The sequence below is a fragment of the Aulonocara stuartgranti genome (assembly GCF_965226115.1).
Source record: "Aulonocara stuartgranti genome assembly, chromosome: 22".
Lineage (NCBI taxonomy): Eukaryota > Metazoa > Chordata > Actinopteri > Cichliformes > Cichlidae > Aulonocara > Aulonocara stuartgranti.
This window is the reverse complement of record NC_138957.1, coordinates 4,790,293-4,810,353: the sequence shown is the minus strand read 5'-3', so window position 1 is coordinate 4,810,353 and position 20,061 is coordinate 4,790,293. Positions and strand designations below refer to the sequence as shown.

The window sequence follows — 20,061 nt, the reverse complement described above, 5'->3', positions numbered from 1 at the left end:
ATATATCAGCTGTTATAAATGATACCATTTATTGACTTATAACATCAGCTGGGCTCTAGTTTCAAGTGATTCATTTTTCAGTGTTGGGTGTAATGCATTACTGTAATCACATTGCATTTTTCAGTTGCACAGTAATGTGTTAATTACATTACAGTTATGTCGTTACTTGTGATACAAAGTTTCTTCAGTTATCTGTGCAGCTCAAAAGTTTGGGTTTGGTTTTTTTTTCTTTTTTTTGGGGGGGGGGGGGGGCTTATTTGGACATTTTACAGAGTGGCCATCTTTTGATCTGCTGAGCAACTGAGATGCAGGAGCGAATGTGGCAAAGTTGAAATCCTGTGTGAGCAGTTAATGGGGTAGCATGCCTTCAGATATTTGCATCTGAAGCTGACACATTCAGATACCATCAGATTATTAGAGAGGGGTGAGTATGATGGCCCAGTATGCCCATGTGTCCTGGAGACAGGATCTATAGCAACACACATTATAATTTGAGGACTTACGTTACTGGTAGAGTAGCCAAAAATTAGACTCAAGTAACAATAGCACTACCTCAACTCAGTTTTACTCAAGCAAAAGTAAAAAGTAGCCAAGAAATTACTCGAGTAGCAAAGTATTTAGTAAAAAATGCTACTTGAGTACTGAGTAACTGATCATAACGTCTGATTTAATGTTTAAAAATGAGATAATCAGACAGACAAAAACAAAGTTTAGCGCCAATTTTGGTATTTTAAAGACTGAAAAACAAAACCATGATTACAAAATAATAAATCTAAGCAGAAGAAACACTTTTCCACATCATTATTAAACTAATATTTCGAGTACATATACATTACCTACCAGTTCTACTCTACATCTCCAAATGGCACAACAGGTTCAGTGGCTAGAATAACATAAAAACAACAAACCTCATGTTCAAACAAGAAGTCTCACTTTAAGATAAACTGTAGGTTTGTGTCTGTCGCATGCAGTTTTGGTTAAAACACGTTTTTTTTATTCATTCACTGAAGTTACTCACCCTAAGTAGAGTATCCAGAATTTTTTCTCAAGTAAGAGTAGCGATACTTTTTTCTAAAAGGTTAGTCAGGTGATTGTAACTGATTACATGTAATTAGTTACTACCCACCTCTGCTGGCCACTCACAGAAAGCCAAAGCCTAATATTCAAGCTTCTTGTTACCTCTGATAAAAACTGAAACAGAACAATGTCTCTGTAGCTGCTACAACTTTTCACATCCGATGCACTGCTGGTGCAGTTTTTCCACCACTTATCCTGCTTTTTGTATGGTTAAGAAATGACATCATTAATAAACGATGAAGGGTTTCTTTACTCCTATGAGGACATTTTACTAAACCTTTTAATCTGCACCACAGTGCAGAAGGGAAGGGTTCACAGAACTATTCTAAACTAAAATGCTCCCTGAAAATACAAAAACTGTGGAGGATGAGAAACATCAGTCAGACAGTTGTTTCAAACCTGGAACCATCGACCTCTCTGACACAGAAACATGAGACAAAAGGGAGAGACTGGCAGAAAACAACCACAGAACTCGAGTGTTGGGTTACATTAAAGTCATCGCTAGAAAATCTCAGTGAATCACACAAAAAAACAAAAAAAAACAAAGCACAACAGCGCTCCAGTAAAATTGGCGTTCTCAGGGAAAACCAAGAGCAGCAGCTTAAACTGAGTTGACAGTATGAGAACATTTTAGAGTGTGAGCTTTTGGGAGGCCGCGAGTGTTTTTACAAAGCTCCTCTGAGGGAGAAAGATAATCAAAATGGAAAGACATGGTTAGTGGTATGAATAAGGTTTGAGACAAGGACTAAATTGAAATTTAACTGCAAAGTAAAAGGCAAACAGGGAACAGTGGGGAGCTACAGTAGGAGAGGAAGGAAAAGACGATGTAAAGTTAATGTGTGTCCCTGAGCACAGCTGATGTTATTACCAGCATTATTAAGCTGGCAGTAAACGTCACAGCTAAAAGGCATCCCTCAAGCTGCCAAAACGCACACACAGGACTGTGACTCAGTAACGGCTTTTGCCTCATCTCCAAACCTTTCGCTATCGCTCCGATTCAATTTATTCGTCGCCACCTTTTCTCTAAACCTCCATCCATGCTCCCATCTCTCGTCATCCTCTCAAGGCTCTTATCATTTCCAAACTCTTTCCAATTTCACGTGCCATCCTGCCTCGGCCTGAAGAAAATGAAGCATTTTTCCTTCCCTTCTTTCATCCTTGACTGATAGCATTTTAATGAATACAAACATTTAACGCATTAAATTAAATGTCAGCACTTTACCCACACACACTGTTAATACTGTAGATCTGTGTCTGTGAAACTACCATAAAACATTTCATGTCCAACACACTGTATATAAAGGATGGAAGTGCAACTAATGCGACACTCGCTGATTTCTACACTCTCCATTGTGAAGACAGTGTTAGCGATTTGGCTGCTGCAATTCTGGCTCTTTGGAAGCAGAAGTGACCATATTTAGATAAGGTGCTCGATTTTCAGCTACCAAGCTAGCTAGCATTACTGGCTAACAATCCCATTATGTGTTATTGTCGGTGGCCATTTTGTTTATTATTATTATTCCTCTGCTAACTAGTTTCACACCAGTTGCCATTCGTGCACTGCGTGCTTTTCTTCAGATTTGTGAAATTTTGTACAGTTCCTGAAATATTCTACTTTTTCTGTCGGTAGGTTGACATTGACTTTGAATAGAGAGACCAGCCTCTCTCAATTTTCTGCTGTGGGAGTAAATTGGGCCGATGTTCTCCCACACTGCTGACCCTACAGACACCGATGTCACACATCTTTTTTATTTTTCACTGTACTTTCTACTTTTTCTGTTATTTTTACTCAAATCTACAACCCTACAACCATTATTTTAGCCTCAAAATGTAGCTACAGTTGCCTTCTTTCACACAAACACTTCCTCAGAAATGTATACTTTTTGAACAGAGCCATTTGTTTCAGAGGAATACCATCCTGTGCTCCCATTCACTCCCTGTTTAATTTTTCCAACCAGTTTTGGAGAGAAAGAAAATAAACTCAATTTTGAAGTTGCGCTCCTGACCTCAACTGAAGCACTAGACACACCAAAATCCACAGATGTGTAGAGCATCTTGTCAGGATGCTCACACCTTTTAAAACCCACCAGAATCACGTTCTGTTTGTAATAGGAGTGGAAAGCGCTTTTCTCATATATAAGTATTATTTGTGGATTGGTCGGCCTGTGTCTGGCCATAGTCCTACTGATATGAGTGGCTCGGTGGGTAAACTGCTACTTCCCTTCTATTGAACTGAAGGTTGTAGATTCAAGTATAGCATGAGCTGTTTTTCTTTTACTCGACATCGCACAATGTTCAGCATTTAAAAATTTTTTTTTAAAAAAAAATCATACTGCTTTTGCAATGTCAGCCATTTACATTTATTGGGTACACCTGTTCTGTTTCTCATTATGAAATTACCTTATGATTAACAGAAACACATCCAAGAAAATCACAGTCTGCAAGTAGCAACAATCCCACTGCAATTTCTCCAGCAATCGCAAATTCTAGTTAATAAACTAAATAAATATTAGAAGTTCACATAACAAACATTTCAAACTTATGAAGAAGAGCATCTGCGACTGCATATATTGAACCTTAAAGCAGATGAGCTACAGCAGCAGAAGAGCATACCAAATACCACCAGATCCAAATTTACAAAGCCTGGTCTGATGAGTCTCAATTTCTGGTGCAACATTTGAAAGAATTTGGCGTAAACAACATGGTCAGACACGTGCAATCCTTTAGGACCACAATGTACCAGATAACCAGTACAAGGCTCAACATGTCCATCACTGATGTTCGGTACTTGAAAACAGGAGTCTGTGGGGACTGTTTCGCTTTGGCTGCCAATCTCAGTCGGCTACCCAGGAACGTGAGTGCATCAGTGTTTAGTTCTTAACATCTAACACCAACTCCTATCCCATACTTGTCCCCTTTTACCACTGCAAACACTGTTATTACATACCCACAGCTTTAGGAAGTGACATGAAAGCTGCTTTCCTGAAAGGTAATACCCAGCGCTCTGCACTTCAGAGGTCACAGATGAAAAAGAAGGGAAGAACGGATTAAGGACAGTTTGGAGCAGAAGAAAAGAAGAGCGGAGGAGTGCAGGATGCTCTCCGTGGTCCCTCTGTTCTATCACCAGACAGAGGTAAGGGGGCTGGTTGTCATGGCAGCTGTTGTCATGGCAGCTGGACTGAGTAATAAACATAAGGAGGAAATGTCCAGCCAGCCAGTGAAGTGAAGGCGCCGTGGCAACCGCTGCCTGAAATGTGGTTTGACCTTCGCTTTAAGAAGTGGACTTGTTGTTGAAACTCAGCATTGTGATGCATCAGTGTTTAAATACTTTTCTCAAATAATATTGAGACACATCTACAGGAGGCTTTTTGGTCATGTCATACACACTTTGTTTTTTTAACCATTTTGGACCAGAGTGAAATCCCACCCCCACCTAACTTTTAATCTTATATAACCTTAAGGATTCTTTTCTCCACTCCATAAAATAAATGAATGTGTAGCTATCACCAAGCTTGCCAGTATCAGATTTAATTTGGCACATCAGCCTGTAATCCAAATGTGGCTCCTTAAAACCGACAAGGTGGATGTGGCCATCTTTTATTTACAGTCTATGCCCCAGCCTCTGCGCCCTGTGTTCTACAACCAGCTGGAAACTTGTTACTTGTTCATTTTTATTGTCTTTGATAGCTGGAAACCACAAGCATGTCACTGAAAGTAACTTACCTGCAAGAGTTTATTTAATATCCAACCTTCACCATCTGCTTCTAACCAATCCCTGCTCAAGCGCCCTTTTGCAGATCAGCAGGGCCGCATTAATCTTAAAGTGAAATCACTTGACTAGTGACACAGTGAACCTTTTAAGCATTTAATCAGCTTCGTACTTCTGCTTAATTACAGGTGTAAAAAATAAAACAGCAATTAATAGAAACCTCCTGAAATGTGAGCAATTGAATGAAATGGATCTGTTCCACTTATCGGTGGACTATATTTGTTAAAATGCAAAAAAAAAAGTTTATAAAATAATATAAGCCATTTAACTAAAATGCTGACTCCTAGAGAGGCTCCAATAAATGAAAAATCCCACGGGAGTGCATCTCTGGGAGGGAATCCTTGTGCACTGGCAGTGTGGTGAGCAGAGGAAGCCGTAGCGGTGCGTTACCCTCCTGTACCACGGCGTGTGGTTGTGGACCTGGTCAACAGCTCTTAAAGCTCCGATACGTCAGTCAGTCCTTTCTCATTACAATCACCTTCACACTCTCAGCTACTCGTCTCTTTGTCACCACAGTCGGTCTTTGATTCTGATGATCCATTTTCATTGCCGTTCTCCAAATCCACCTCTTTGTCTGCTGCTCTTTCCTCTTCCTGCTCTTCGTCCTTCTCTGCCGCATCCTCTGCTTCCTCCTTTCCGTCCTTTTCTCCATCACTCCGTTTCTGCCCGAGGCCCTGTTTGTCTCTGAAGACCTCCACACCTAACATTCGGAGGTAATGAAACCTCTCGTTGCGGGGGACGAATGCTCGGATGGACGTCTTTCCCCTCCAGCCACACAGCTGGATGGGACACTGAGGTTCCCCCGGGTTACTGAAAAATAAAGGACGATGGTGGGTCGCACAGTTTAACCAAACAAAAAACAGGCTGTCACTTCAAAATGCAAACATCAGAAACACTAAAAACATGTTACACGCTTACTTTGGGTTTGGGATGTACTTCAGCACAATGCTTCCCATTCCTGTGGAGAGAAAACTAAAGTTTTACAGGAAGTAGAAAGTGATACAACCTACCGTGACGTTAGGTTATACGGCAGGAAAACGTACATAAAATATGACCACTGACAGGTGACATGAGTAACACTGTGGGTGGGTGGGATATATTAGAGTGGGAGTGGGAATTTGGTCAAAGTTGATCTGTAAAAATATTTTTTTGATGAGAATTACAGATTCCATTTTCACTTTCATTCGTTGTCACTTATCTGCTGCTTCCTAACTTACATCATTTCCATTGGGAAGGGGAAAAAAAATTACATCATAAAAATCATACTTAAAGGTCGACAGTAAAACTCAGTTGTGAACTCAACAGGGTCAAAATGAACCAGTGAATCACTGTTTTCCTGCTGGTGTCGCCTCCTGAATCGGAGCATGGATGGGATTCTCGAGCACGACCCTAAAACTTCAGCCACGGCGAGTGACTTAAAATGTGTCGAGGAACAAAAATAACTGCGTTCTCAGAGTGATCCGACCCACCCAAACTGAATGTCCCGTGATTTAATACGCTGACGCCATAAATGTATATCTAAGACAATTTAAAGACCAGTGTGCACCCTGGATATATTTTCCCCGAACACACACAGTTGGAGAGCATATCTATATTTGACTGTACCAATTTTCTGGGCCTGTGCATGTGCTTCATCCTCCAGCTTGCTGAGGTAGGGGTTCTCCTGGGTCAGAAGCACTTTGATGTCCTCCACACTCACCCTAATGATCCTGGAGCGTATATATGGCTGCAGAGTGTAAATACCCTGGTAGGACAGAAAGTACATGTGGCTGACAATCGGCACAAAGAAACTCTTTCCAGTTACACGCAGCATATAAAATGAATTCATTATCAACTCGTTTGAGTGTGAAATCGGCCGTCTGGCTCACTTGTTATTCGGCTACAGCTCTGCGTTGGCAACAGTAAAGACAGCAGGAAGGATTTCTTGCATATTTGAACATTAAATTAAATGTATTATAACCTCAAAGTATATTTAAGTTGATAAAATAATAGAACTATAAAGTTTTTGTGCATCACGTCACTGATGAATGACTGAACAGTCTCCAAATCATGCAGCTTTTAGTCAAGATGATAGCCAAAGAACAAATGGAAACACAGATTTATATACAGGACTGAACTGTGACTGCCTGAAAACTGTGTGTGTGTGTGTGTGTGTGTGTGTGTGTGTGTGTGTGTGTGTGTGTGTGTTACCTCCTGAGCCAGTCTAAAGGCACAGCCAAACTCCTCTCCTTCACTATTGCGAGACCACACCTTCACCCCTGTGTTTATGACCTGAGAGACAAAAAACAGAGTGTAATGAACCACGTCCATATAAAAACACCACACTGAAATAAACAGAAAAAAAGAGACAGGTTATTTAAATTCCAATCAGTGACTAATTATGTTTCTTGTAGCTTTCCTGGTGATGCAATTGTAATTACACTGAACTCTCTTCCTCCAGGCAACGACTGTACAAGACATCGGCACACAGCCCAGCCAGTCTCTGGGGTCCCAGCAGGTGTGGGAGCAACTGTGTCAGTGATTTGCATAGTAAAAACTCTACCACACACATGCTGTTCTTTTTATAAGGGAACTAAAGTCAATTTAATGAGACTACTAAGGTCAAGGTGATCCGCAAGGCTTCAATCATCAGGCCTAGAGACTGGTCGGCAACCCCTTGGCAACTGATTGACGAGTGGTTGCTGGAGGTTGCAAAGATGCTGGCGCACCAAAAACCTCATCATTGCTTTGATCACTAGCAGACTGCTGCTGTCACCTGTAGTTTGCATGGAAGACGCCAACTTGTATGCAAACACTCATGTTTTACTCTCAGAGGTGACGTGAAACTTGAACAAAACTGGAAACAGAAAATGTTGCCAGTGTCTAGGCTTGTTTCACCAAGGTGCAATCAGCGCTCAGGTTTTCCTGTGGTGCTGTTTACATGTCAGGATTATTTTGGTGTGAGCTGAACATTATTGGAGATGCCTGCTGTAGAAATGTTTGCCTTCTCTTGAACATAATGGAGCCAGAGGCCTGTATAGTAAAGCGAGGCTGTGAAGGTGATTCACCTCTCAGCAGGATATATCACGACCGTAACTTTATGTTCCAGATAAGAGGGCTGCAAGTACAAAATAACCATCTACTCCCTAATCGGTCCTCTAGAAAATAGTCCCCTCATTCCTGGAAGACTCCTCAGACTTCTGTGTACAGTGAGCCTAAAAGCCTAAAGACCCGATGCCAACACAGGTCCTACTTACCAATTAGAAACATGTTCTGATGTTTATTTTTTAATTTCTCAGACCATTTAGCGCCCGCTGAAAGAATGAGGCTGAATTTCTTTCAGCTGGTCTTACACACCATTACAATGCACTGAGCATCTCATTAACTCAGTGAAACACACAGCTGTAATTTTAGTCGGATACTTTGTGTCTTAATGATGGTGCTCTGAAATCTTTACATACACTTTTTCTCTTGTTGCCAGATTTAATTCCTGGTTTTAAACAGATACTTTATAATCATGCTTTTCTAGTTTTACTGACCACTCAAAGCCTTAAGTATACAAACACTAATACATGCTTTTAAAATGAAATAGGCCTACAGATTATGCATGTTTTTTTCCTACCACACATACACAAATGGCCTGGTATTTAGTAGAGATGGCACGATACCACTTTTTTTATGTCCGATACCGATATCATAAATTTGGATATCTGCCGATACCGATATGAATCCGATATAGTGTTTTTTAATCAACAAAACTGTTTTTTAAAATATCTTGCTGCATTTTGTATAAGTTCATACTCAAGTTTAAAACAACAACTACACTAAAGCTATTCTGTTATACCTGTATGCAAAAAAAAAAAATTCATAGTTCAGCAATACTGATCAATCTAATAAACTTAAACCTACACCATCCTCCCTATTCTGGTATTTTAAAGAGTACTTAGCGTAAATATTAAGCAACCTAACTAATAGGGTTCCAACTCCCAGCAACAAAAATAAATAAATAAAAAATAGGGACCCACCCCTCATGTTCCACCTCATGATGCTTAATCGACGTAATCAACCTTAATTTCAAATCACTTTTTTTTTTTAAATTTGATGCAGTGTGAAAAAAAATGCACAGAGATCAATTATCTTTCAAGAAATATTAAATAGATTCAACATCTTTCTTCAACAAAATTGCAGACTGCACAGATGGTACCTTCCCAAAGTAAAAAGTACTATAGCTTACTAGGGTATATATATTAGACTTAATAGTCACTATATACAGTAATTGACTTCTATTCATTTTACATCAAATTAAAACTTTGGGTGTCAGATAATTATTTATTAAAAGCTCGACATTTTAAATGAGAATAAGAAAGAAAAGTATGTCTTTGTGCCCCCTTTTCCCTGTTCATGCCCTATCGGCCCCCCTGGCTAAACTTTGCTAGATCCGCCCCTGGACAGTTACCAGCAGTCAGCTGCGTAGAAAAAGATCCACGAGTAGAAAGTAATATTAAATAAATTCTAACAACAGCTGATCAAGCTTAAACGTGCTGCTGTTGTTCAGCCGCTGGTTTCCTCTTTCTGGTGCAAAGTGGGCCAAAAGCAAACTAGAGACACGGACTCGCGACAGAAAAGCCGATCAGCTGATCATTAAGCAGTTTCATGATTGAAGTAGCAGCCGGAGAGCGAGAGGCAGTCGCTCGTTAAGCTTAAGGCAGGAATGCTTTACAAACATTCAGAGATGGACTTACACACTTGCTTTACTTCTCTCGGGGATAACTTTGTCGGAGATGAAATGCCAGGTTGCTAGCGAAGCTCCAAATGCTATCCAGACCACCGACAGGTCCCGCATGCCACAGCCGCTCTATCACGTGATGCATACTGCTCCGACGTGCTAACGTTCTGAGGTGAGTTACGGCGTGTTGCAAGTTTTGTGAGGTGCTTTCGTGATATTTAATGGATCAGATTACATTTTTTATTTTTCTCCGATATCCGATCCAGTAATTTAGGTCAGTATCGGACCGATACCGATACGTAATATCAGATCGGTCCATCTCTAGTATTTATACAGTGCGTTTATCCATCACATACACACCAACACACCTGGATATCTGAATGACAACAATCTGGGTTTCAGCATCTTGTCCGACAACATCTAACCCGGCCTTCACGAGACACATTGACACAGCAATCAACAGACACCCTCCGCATTTTCACTGGTCATATACTGCACTACATGACAGGTTAGCTGAAGGCACTCCACACCACATACGGACTGTCATTTACTCCCACTATGTTAATGTAGACGTTTCTGCACACGATCGCTCCAGAACTGAGCAACTCGTAACACATTTAAATGGATAAACAGGACAACAAACCAGAGGAAAAATATGAAAATTAAGATCTTGAAGTTTCCGGTTCCTTTAAGACAAAGTGACTAAAAATTGAGAAACAACAAACACCGGGGAGAACAAAGAGCCCGAGTCCCCACAATGCCACCTGTGCAGGTCCTGCAGGGTGGAGGACCAGAGGGATTTGGGAAAGGAGAGGCTCCCATCTGTTTAAGCTGCTTCCCTCACACAGAGACAAACGCACAAAAAGAACGGAAAAATAACAACAACACAACCAACCAAACAAACGAATCAATGTAAAGCCCATAAATCAGCACTTAGGTAAACATAATGCTTCTTCCTCCAGAGGATCGATACAATGTCTCCAGGACATAACTGATTATGGATTGGCTGTATCAATTTTCAAAAACACAAATGTTTCATCTTCATTATCAAACACGTGTGCCTACCTTCATGCGTTCGCTGTTATTGAGCAGGACATTACGGAGCTCTTTGGACACCATGTACAAGTTCCTCTTCTTGCCCTCATGGGTCCGAGTCAGGACGTTGAGTTTGGGGAAGTCGGGAGACAGATCATAGAAAGACCTAGAGGAAAACAGGAAACACGCATTTATGCTGCAGAAAAATGTTGAAAACACCTATTTTACATTGAAGACAAGGGTGCACTTACTGTATGGTGGTGAAGACGGGGTCATCATCACTTAAGAACACAAAGGGGTCTTCTTTATATCCAAACAGCCTCATCTTCTTTGAGGGTGGAGGCCTGAAAAAGGACAGATACAAAATGTTTACTTACATTTTAAAGAGCTTGTTTGTGGGTCCAAAACTGCTTTTGTTTTTTTTATCTGTATTTATAACCAGTTAAGAGTCATAAGTTTCCATTTATTAGTTCATGAGCTCAGTGCGACTCACCCACACATCCCCTCTGGTTTAGCACCGGCATCCTGACCCACAGAAGCTCCTTCGGGCGTCTCATCTGCCTCCTTGTCCACTTTTTCCTCTTGGCTGTTCCTCTCCACCTTCTCAGTGGAACCTTCAGGGGGGAGATGTGGAGTGTCTCCTGGTGACGGAGCCTCCTTGGAGCTGCTGGTTTGGGCAGCTGAGCTCGACAGCTTGGAGTCTTTCCTCAGCTGGAGATGGAAGAGGAGGAGAGTGAACGGACAAAGAAAAAACAGCTCCAGGTGTGGTTAATAACCTGACCAGGTGGGCGAGGTTAGGTGAGGTGAGGCACGTGGGGTGGGGGGCAGAAGGGGGGCATCGTGTGTGAGTGTTTAAGATGAAGTACCTTAGGATATCTTTTGTTCCAAGGCATCGGGGCTTTCTTCACCAGCACAGCCACAAAGAAACCTCCAGTGTTCTGGTGATGTGGCAGAATCCTCATACTGCCATAAAACACACACACAGAAAAAAATTAATTTAAAATAAATAAATAAATCACAGCTTGGGGTTTGATAGAGCCCCTGCTGTGAAGACAGCATGTGGGAAAAGAAAAAGCGCCTTAATCAACATGTGACAACAGCTCCCTCTGCTGCCAATATCAAGTCATTGTGAGCACTGACGCTTAAACATGACATCATCCTCCGTAATGTGAGGTTGGCAGGTGCGCCTGCATCTACTGCACACTGGATGTAAGTTCAAAAAGCACAGTTTACGGTGGTGAGAGGTGACGGTGTAGGATGCTCTCTACTGTACTCCAATTCTGTAAAATGAAATTCTGTATTTTAACGATTCTTGAAAGAAATCAGCCAAAACAAAGCAGGCTAACAGAAACGTTTTAAGGACACTTGTCATGCCAAGATTGAACACTTTAATAAGCTATTTCACACTATTTTTAAGAGAACACCTTCAATTCTAAAACGCATTAGCATGGACCTGCATCTGTTTGTCTGGGACTGCTCACTTACCATCTCTCCAGATGAAAGCTTGCCAGTTTCTCTGAGTCTTTTTGCGGGAACATGGTGGGTCGGATCTGCGTATGACGACTACTCGGGACCTCGGACCAGTCCGTGTACCACTGGCCTTCTTTAGTCATCAGCTACAAAGAAACAGAAATAGTCTGGATACAGATCTACAATTCAAAAGTAACGACTGGCATTAAATAAATAAATAAATAAATAAAATCCAGTACCTTCCAGGAAGTGACCCCAGGCATCCACTTCAGCCCCGGCAGGTCAGCTGAGCAGTCAGCCAGCTCCAACGCTCCTGGTAACATGAAGCAAGAGAGCAGCCAGTCTTTATAAGATATGACATTTACACATAACTTTCATAAAACAAAGTGAAATATTTAGCCTGTTGAAAATTGAAGAGCTGAGGTGTAGCTGCTGACACTGACAGATCATTTCCTGTGGATCTGACATGGATGAACTTTAGGGAATGTCCACGCTCATGTATCATCTCAGGTTATGACAGCATAATTACACATTACCATGTCCAACACACAACTGAATGCAAGGTATCCTGTCATGTCAGACTGAATGCAAGAGAAAAACGGTAGTTTGATTACAGACTTTATTAAATGATGGACAAGCCACGGTGAAAAATTTGGTTTGTGGAACTGCGAGTTTGCCACTAAACCATCCCATCTTGGTGTTTGGATGGAGATGATCTGACTATGAATTGCTCTTACAGTAGCAACCACAGATGCCACCAGAACTGATATCTCGAACAGCCACTTGTCAATAACAAGGTAAACATAGTCTAAATGATCTCCTGCTCTTAATCTAAATTTGTCAAGTAAACTTTTTCATCTCTGCTATATACAGTACAGTATATAGAGAGCCGAGACGACAAGGCTTCAGCTGCATTCAGTGGAAAAGAACAAGAAATATAGGAAGAGTAAGAATAAATATACACTTTAGGACTAAGATAAGGAGAGTAAATATACACTTTGAGGTAAAAAGGCTTAATAACAGTCTAAAATTTACAACTGAAATTTAAAGTGACCTTGAAGTGGTTTAAAATGACCAACATAGCAGCTTTACAGTTTACAGTATGAATAAATAAAAGAATTCCTCGGTCGGGAAACCAAATAAAACATCTACGCCGTAGAAAAAAGAAAGAAAAAAAAAAAAAAAAAAAACACTATTTTGCTGGAGCGCTATCAGCCGCTGCCTGCTCATGGCACCGCCGGAAGTACCATTTGACTTTAATTTACAAGATTCAGTTTAGAAAAAGAAATTAAAAGAAAAAAGGGGGGGGGGCACACTGGATTTACAAAAATGAAAAATGTGCCACCTTAAACTTGGTCAAAATTGTCAATGCTTTCTAATATTCAAGGAAATCTTAGAGATAACTTTGCAAGAGGGACTGTAGTCTAAATCTGACTGTGTGTGTGAGCGGCTGACTTGGGTTTCAGTGTCTAAACACAATTTACGATGAATATTTGTCAATTTTTCTGTCACAAACCTAAGTACAAGTCATTGAGCCTCATTTACTATAAAAGTGTGTAAACAAATGTCTGTATCCACCCAATTTATATCATCACCAATTTCTCTTCTTCACCTGGATGTAAACGTGTTTCCTTAGTACGCAAATTGTATGAAGATCCACAAGGTTGTTGTTTCATATCGACTCAAATTTTGTGCACGAACTCATTTTTTGTCCACAGTAAGAACGATTCCACACAAATATTAGTAAATGAGGCCATTGTTTTATTATCAAACCCTGCTCCACAGCAACAGGAGTTCAAAGTAAGAAGCATGAAACAGCTAAAACATTAATATGAATGTTGACCTCTTACTGTGTGACCCAGAATGTGTGTTTGTTACCTTCACTTTTCTCCAGCAGTGCTGCTATGACAGCCTCGTCCTCTATGGGGTTGAGTGAACAGGTGGAGTAGACCATCCTCCCTCCCACAGCCAGCTGTTCCACACCACGCACAGCGATACGCAGCTGGAGCCTGGTGAAAACACACGTGTGCGCTCTGTAATCCTGCCAACGTTTTAAATTAAGACCAAAAGCGACACACTCCATTCCCTTGCTGTTTAGTCAATTTGGTGTACCACACGACTGCATTCCTGTGTTGTAGCTTAGGTGTGAGCGCGCACTCTCCTCCACTCACCCGTGGAGATGCAGGCTGTTGCTGGTCGTCCATTTCTTCCACACGTCTATGTTCTTCCTCATGGTGCCATCCCCACTGCAGAGCACAGAGCAGCAACAGTCAGAACACCCACCTCGTCTTGGCCCGAGGCGGTGAAACCTCCACGGAGCCTTTTTTCAACTTGTCATGGGGCAAATAAAATGTCTGCGAAGCACAAACGGTCTGCTTCTGTCTTCATTACTGCTTTTCCTCCCCTCCACGCCTCTCCCCTCCCTATGTTGTTTTTGGCAGGAGACTCCTGGCTTCAGCACTACAGCTGCCCAAACTCAGGCAGCATTTGCAAACCGGGGCAGTTCTGCTTTGGCCACAAAATGATGCTAAATTTCGAGAGATGAAAGATGTGGACAAATGTTTTACCACCCTACTGAAACCTGAAGGTCGCAAAGACACTAACAGCAACGTATGAGGACGGTGCATTTGATGGAGAGTGTGGTACGTCATCTACATCTGCCTCATAAAATCTGCTTTCCTGTCAAACACCCACACATAAATCAGAGCTTACTGATCATTCACTGTTTTAGCAGCTTCATAACCCCAACTCTCTGCATGAGCGATGCAGACATGTAGCGGATACGTCTGCTGACCTGCAGGGCACATCACACAGGATGCGGTCATAGAAGAGGACGTCCTTCTTGCCATTGGAGTTGATCTCCAGGGTGGGGATGCAGGAGGCGTCGTGGTTCACCACCATGATACAGGGGCTGTTGAGCCGCTTGGCTTGGTGCACGAGCAAGTAGCACCGCTTATTGTCCACGTCATTTGCAATGACAAAGCCCTCTGAAAGGTGGAGATCAGGTTTGAACTTATATACACTATTAATGCAAGAGAATCTTGGTTTTTTTTTTTTCAATTTAAAGACAAAACATGGATTTCTTCCAGTTTTCCTACCTGGAAACGGCACATCCATGTCAGCATGAAGCATCTCGATCAGCTGGGCTGTCTTCGACCCTGGAGCTGCACACATGTCCAGGATCTGCATAGAAACTCTTTTTAAACTTTGATGCCACTTTATTGTTACCAACACAGACTCCTGTGGGAGGACAATAAGTTCACGGTCGCTGAAGGACATTTGGCAGAGTGTAGTCTCTGCTAATCAGTTGTTCCTGTCCTGTGTTTTCCCATCTGACTGGCTCCCTAGCAAAACTGCTTTTGTGGCAGAACTCAACACAGACTTCAGCTGCCTCGTCCCACAGAGGAACCGACTCCAACTCAGTTGTCTTGCTTTTCTGCTGGTAACAGTCAGCCTTCTACTCTGGAGATCCCCTGTGAGCAAGAGGACCAATGTAACCAGAACTCGGAGTGGGTGGAGAACTGGTTCGTGTGCCGACACACTGAGCTAATCGAGACTGTGGAACAAGGACAGAACAGCTCGATCTGACTGAGGATGAGAAATAGCTAACTATGTTGCAGTTATCGTAACACAAATTAACTGGGATATAAAATATTTGTCAGGAATAAACTGTCCTTCATCTCAGGACACCTCACCTCCCAGCCATCACACACACCCCCGGCTTCTGTGGACTCCAACATACACACCCCTCCCCCAAAATCCACTCTTTCTATCTCAGCACTTCAAGTGAGGAACGAGCTTCGCAAGATCAAGGTGCAGAAGGCTGCAGGTCCAGATGGCGTCAGCTCCAGGCTCCTGAGATGCTGCGCAGATGAACTGTGTGGCATCCTAGGATATCAGTTCAACCTGAGCCTGTCACTGGGGAAAGTACCACAGCTGTGGAAGACCTCCCGTGTGGTACCGGTACCAAAGACCTCCCATCCCAAGGACCTCAGCAGCTACAGGCCGGTAGCCCTGACATCGCATCTGATGAAGACCCACGAGAGGTTGGTTCTGAACCATCTGCGCCCCCTGGTGAGGTCTTCATTGGATCCGCTGCAGTTTGCTTACCAGCCTGGCATCGGGGTGGAGGACGCCATCATCTACCTCCTGCACCGAGCTCTGACTCACCTGGAGAAGCCTGGAAGCACTGTGAGGATCATGTTCTTTGATTTCTCCAGTGCTTTCAACACCATCCAGCCACGACTTCTGAGGGACAAGCTGGAAGCTATCAGGAGTGGACCACCACATGTCACAGTGGATACTGGACTACCTCACAGGCCGCCCACAGTATGTGAGGACACAGGGCTGTGTCGCTGGTCTGCAGTACGGGGGCCCCACAGGGAACTGTGCTGGCACCGTTCCTCTTCACCCTCTATACTGCAGACTTCTCCATCAGCTCCCCACGCTGCCACCTACAGAAGTTCTCTGACGACTCTGCCATAGTCGCCTCATCACAGGTGAGGACGACTCAGAGCACAGACAGTGGACTCTGGACTTTGTTGACTGGTGTCAGCAGAACCACCTGCTGATCAACGCCGGGAAAACCAAGGAGTTGGTGGTGGACTTCTGGAGATGCAGACCCACCACACTGACACCGGTGAACATCCAGGGAGTGGACATTGAGATAGTGGACTCTTATAGGTACCTGGGTGTTCACCTGAATAATAAACTGGACTGGAGCCACAACACTGATGCTCTTTACAGGAAGGGTCAGAGCAGACTCTACCTGCTGAGGCGGCTGAGGTCATTTGGAGTCCAGGGAGCGCTTTTAAAGACCTTCTATGACTCTGTGATGGCATCTGTCATTTTTTTACAGTGTTGTACGTTGGAGCAGCAGTTTATCGGCAGCTGAGAGGAAGAGGTTGGATAAACTCATCAGGAAGGCCAGCTCTGTTCTGGGATGCACCCTAGACCCAGTGCAGGTGGTGGGAGACAGAAGGACTCTGGCCAAAATAACATCTGATGGACAGAGTCTCCAACCCCATGCATATAAATGTTGCTGAACTGCAGAGCTCCTTCAGTGACAGACTGCTGCATCCTCGATGCATGAAGGAGCGTTTCTGCAGGTCCTTCCTCCCTGCAGCTGTCAGACTGCACAATCAGAACTGCTCCCAACAAACATAGATGTTTACATCTCCGCTATAACTGCAATAAGTTAATTAACTGATTCGCACTACAACCTGCTTTGCCTCTTATCTGTAGTTATTTTTATTTAATTTAAATATAATTGTATATAGTAACCACTGTCCTTGATGTAAATATGTAAGAAAAATTGTGTATGTTTCTGTTCCATGTCCTGTGTACTGTTTGTTTGTATATGTGTCTTTTTGGCTGCTGTTACAACCAAATTTCCCCTTGTGGGACAATTAATTAAAGGATTATTCTAAACTCGTAAGGACCTAAGATTTTATTTATGAAACCATGTTCATCTGATTTATGCACACACCCCTCACCAGCACAGAGGGTAAATTTGCACACGAGTTTAAAACAGAGAAAAAGTTCAATTGCATTAAGTATAATAAAACTGTGCTTTTACCTTGTGATGGGGCTCAATCTTCAGAAGTAGAGGAGGGATCATGCTGACAGCTTCTTGTCGGCTGATGTTGCCCTGCGAGGACAAACAAAAGGAATGTCAGTCTCTCCACTTCTTTACCAACTTCCTGACATGTTTTGGGGGTTTTTAACCCCCTTCCACTGGTAACACAAATGTGATCTTTGGGATTGTGACTGACTCACCGACTCTGTCTCGCTGACCAAAAACTGGTGGAACTTCTCCAGCAGGGGAGACTTCCTTATGATCTTCCTGCTCATGTTGGTGTGCCAGGCCTGCTCATCAGGGTACCTGAAGAGGACAGTCCACAATCTGGTTTTAATTTGAATCAGTGCATCTTTTTAGTCTTGGGGAAAACATGATATATTACCAGCTGAGAGGCTGCGGAGCTTCGATCTTCTGACCATCGATTTCCAGCTCCTGAATATCCTTGAAATATTTTTCCTTCAGACAATGAAGGATCTCCTTGGCATGGCTGGAAAAGGAAATTAGTAGCATTTACATTAGGGATCTAATATTTCTCCTTATGAATGTAATTAATGATTAAGCATTTTCACCTTGTAATTAAAAGTGGAATTTCCATGAAAAAGTTCAGAACAACCTACAAAGGGGCACATACGTTCCAATGACAACCTCCTACATGGCGTTAAGCATGAGCCCAAGTTGTAGATCTGTCCAGCTCACCTCTTGTATCCAGTGATGCGGATGGTTGCTGGCAGAGGTTCCCTCATTGCTTCCATGAACTGTTCAAACTCCCCCTCAGGTACCAGACCTAGCTCCTTATAGTAGTTCTCAAACAGCTTGTTCTCCTTGATAATGTCAGCATACCCAGCTCCCCAACCCTGGGACAAACAAATATGTTCATGCAAACTAACAGGAGACAAAATTGCTACACTGAATGTCGTTTGATAAAATCAAATTTAAACTTTACTTGCTTATGAGTAACAGCCTGAACAACATACCATACGATCTGTTACATTTAACTCTGGTGTCGTGCTGAATTTGGCCTATAGTACAACAAGCTGTTCACATATATAAAGATATACAGATCTTTGTTCAAAAAAAAAAGGGGGGGGGGGGGGGGGGAATGGTGGTCACACATGGCTTTGAAAACAGCACGGTAACCAGCAGCAGTTTATATCTGCTACTTTCAGTAAAGGTAACAGATATAAATTATCCCTGCAGTCGCTTCCTTTCTGCAGTTACTTTATTTAAACATTCATGTGCGGCGTGGCTAAACACAAACACTAGCTAGTTTGTCTGGAGCAGGAGTTTTACTTACAGCGGTGTCTCTGTTGTCCCTGCCAGCATTCTGGTTTTTCTGCCGCTGTCTGCTTCTTTTCCCCATGTTGGAATAGCAGACAACTCTGGAGAAAAGTCTGCGGAACAACGTGGTGACTGGACGCGAGCAAAACAGAGCTGTTGCTCAGCTAAAGTGTAAACGTGCAAGGCGCCTGATGATGGACAGGCTGTGTATCCACGGAACGTGCTGCTCTGACGCACGTGAATGAGGACCCCTTGAGGTGGCCGCAAAATCTGCCTGAAAGAAAGCAGAAACGCTTCAACGAGCCGGGTCTGCACTTTTCTGAAATATTATTATTACAAAAATAAAGTTTAAATTGTTTACGTGAAACTTTGCAACCATAAAAATTGAATTATATAAAATACATTGTTCTAATTTCTTGTTTACTATATACATTCCAGCTTGAATGACGATGACCGAATTTGTATAAATGTATGTTTTCCTAAATTAATGCCATTAAAGTTGTGCAAATTAAATAACTAATATTTATTGTCGAAATCACAAACTTCACTTTTTTACACATTATTTAAAAAGTGTCCCAACTCGTTTTTTTAATATAATCGTAATATGTGCCATTGTGGGATTTTATGCAAATCATTGTCTATGAAAATAACAAAGACTCCCTTAACATACATGTGTTCGTTATTTGGCCCTGAATGTTATATTAATCCTACTTCATCAAATTTCTGTTTTAAAAATAAATAAATAAATAAATAAATAAATAAATAATAACCAGTGATCCTACACGATCAGGAGTTGATCAACCAAACGGGTCCCTTAAAGGTCCTATATTATGAATCATCATACTGCCTAGTAACCACCCAACAACCCGTTAAATTGACCTATTTTAGCAATTATGCAATTTTTGCACCTTAAAATGTTGCATCTTTTTTATTTCATCACAGCAATTTTATACACACAAAACACTAGTTAAATATATTATCTTCACGTTGCATGGCAACCAGCAAGCAAAGAGGTAAAATGATCTGTTTTTCTTTTCTTTCTTTTTTTATCCACCAACAACCCCCTATGAAAGCATCCTATTCTTTTATTTCCATAACAATAACATGTAATTTATATGGACAAACGCTGTATTAAACATAATATCA

The 20,061-nt window shown here is 42.1% G+C and overlaps 1 protein-coding gene across 1 annotated transcript; it reads right to left on the bottom strand.

Annotated features, from left to right (window-relative positions):
- Window positions 1-4,928: 4,928 nt before the first annotated feature.
- Window positions 4,929-19,161, bottom strand: nsun2 (NOP2/Sun RNA methyltransferase 2). The gene is made up of 19 exons (XM_082520673.1): window positions 18,932-19,161; window positions 18,334-18,491; window positions 18,020-18,124; window positions 17,835-17,940; window positions 17,635-17,706; window positions 15,155-15,239; window positions 14,851-15,043; window positions 14,228-14,302; window positions 13,935-14,065; window positions 12,296-12,369; window positions 12,072-12,202; window positions 11,453-11,549; window positions 11,080-11,297; window positions 10,838-10,930; window positions 10,617-10,752; window positions 7,037-7,117; window positions 6,452-6,590; window positions 5,765-5,804; window positions 4,929-5,656 (listed from the first exon to the last, which is right to left on the bottom strand). Exons 1-19 carry the CDS (start codon window positions 18,995-18,997, stop codon window positions 5,335-5,337), a joined length of 2,322 nt encoding a protein of 773 aa, XP_082376799.1. The 5' UTR covers window positions 18,998-19,161; the 3' UTR covers window positions 4,929-5,334.
- Window positions 19,162-20,061: the final 900 nt, after the last annotated feature.

Bases quoted from the DNA above. Each gene is read 5' to 3' on its own strand.
- nsun2 (XM_082520673.1), bottom strand. From the start codon at position 18,997: ATGGGGAAAAGAAGCAGACAGCGGCAGAAAAACCAGAATGCTGGCAGG. The intron at 10,931-11,079 runs GTGAGTCGCACT...GTCCTTTTTCAG, and splicing joins AAACCAGAGGGGATGTGTGG to GCCTCCACCCTCAAAGAAGA. The intron at 5,657-5,764 runs GTAAGCGTGTAA...TTTATTTTTCAG, and splicing joins AAGTACATCCCAAACCCAAA to TAACCCGGGGGAACCTCAGT.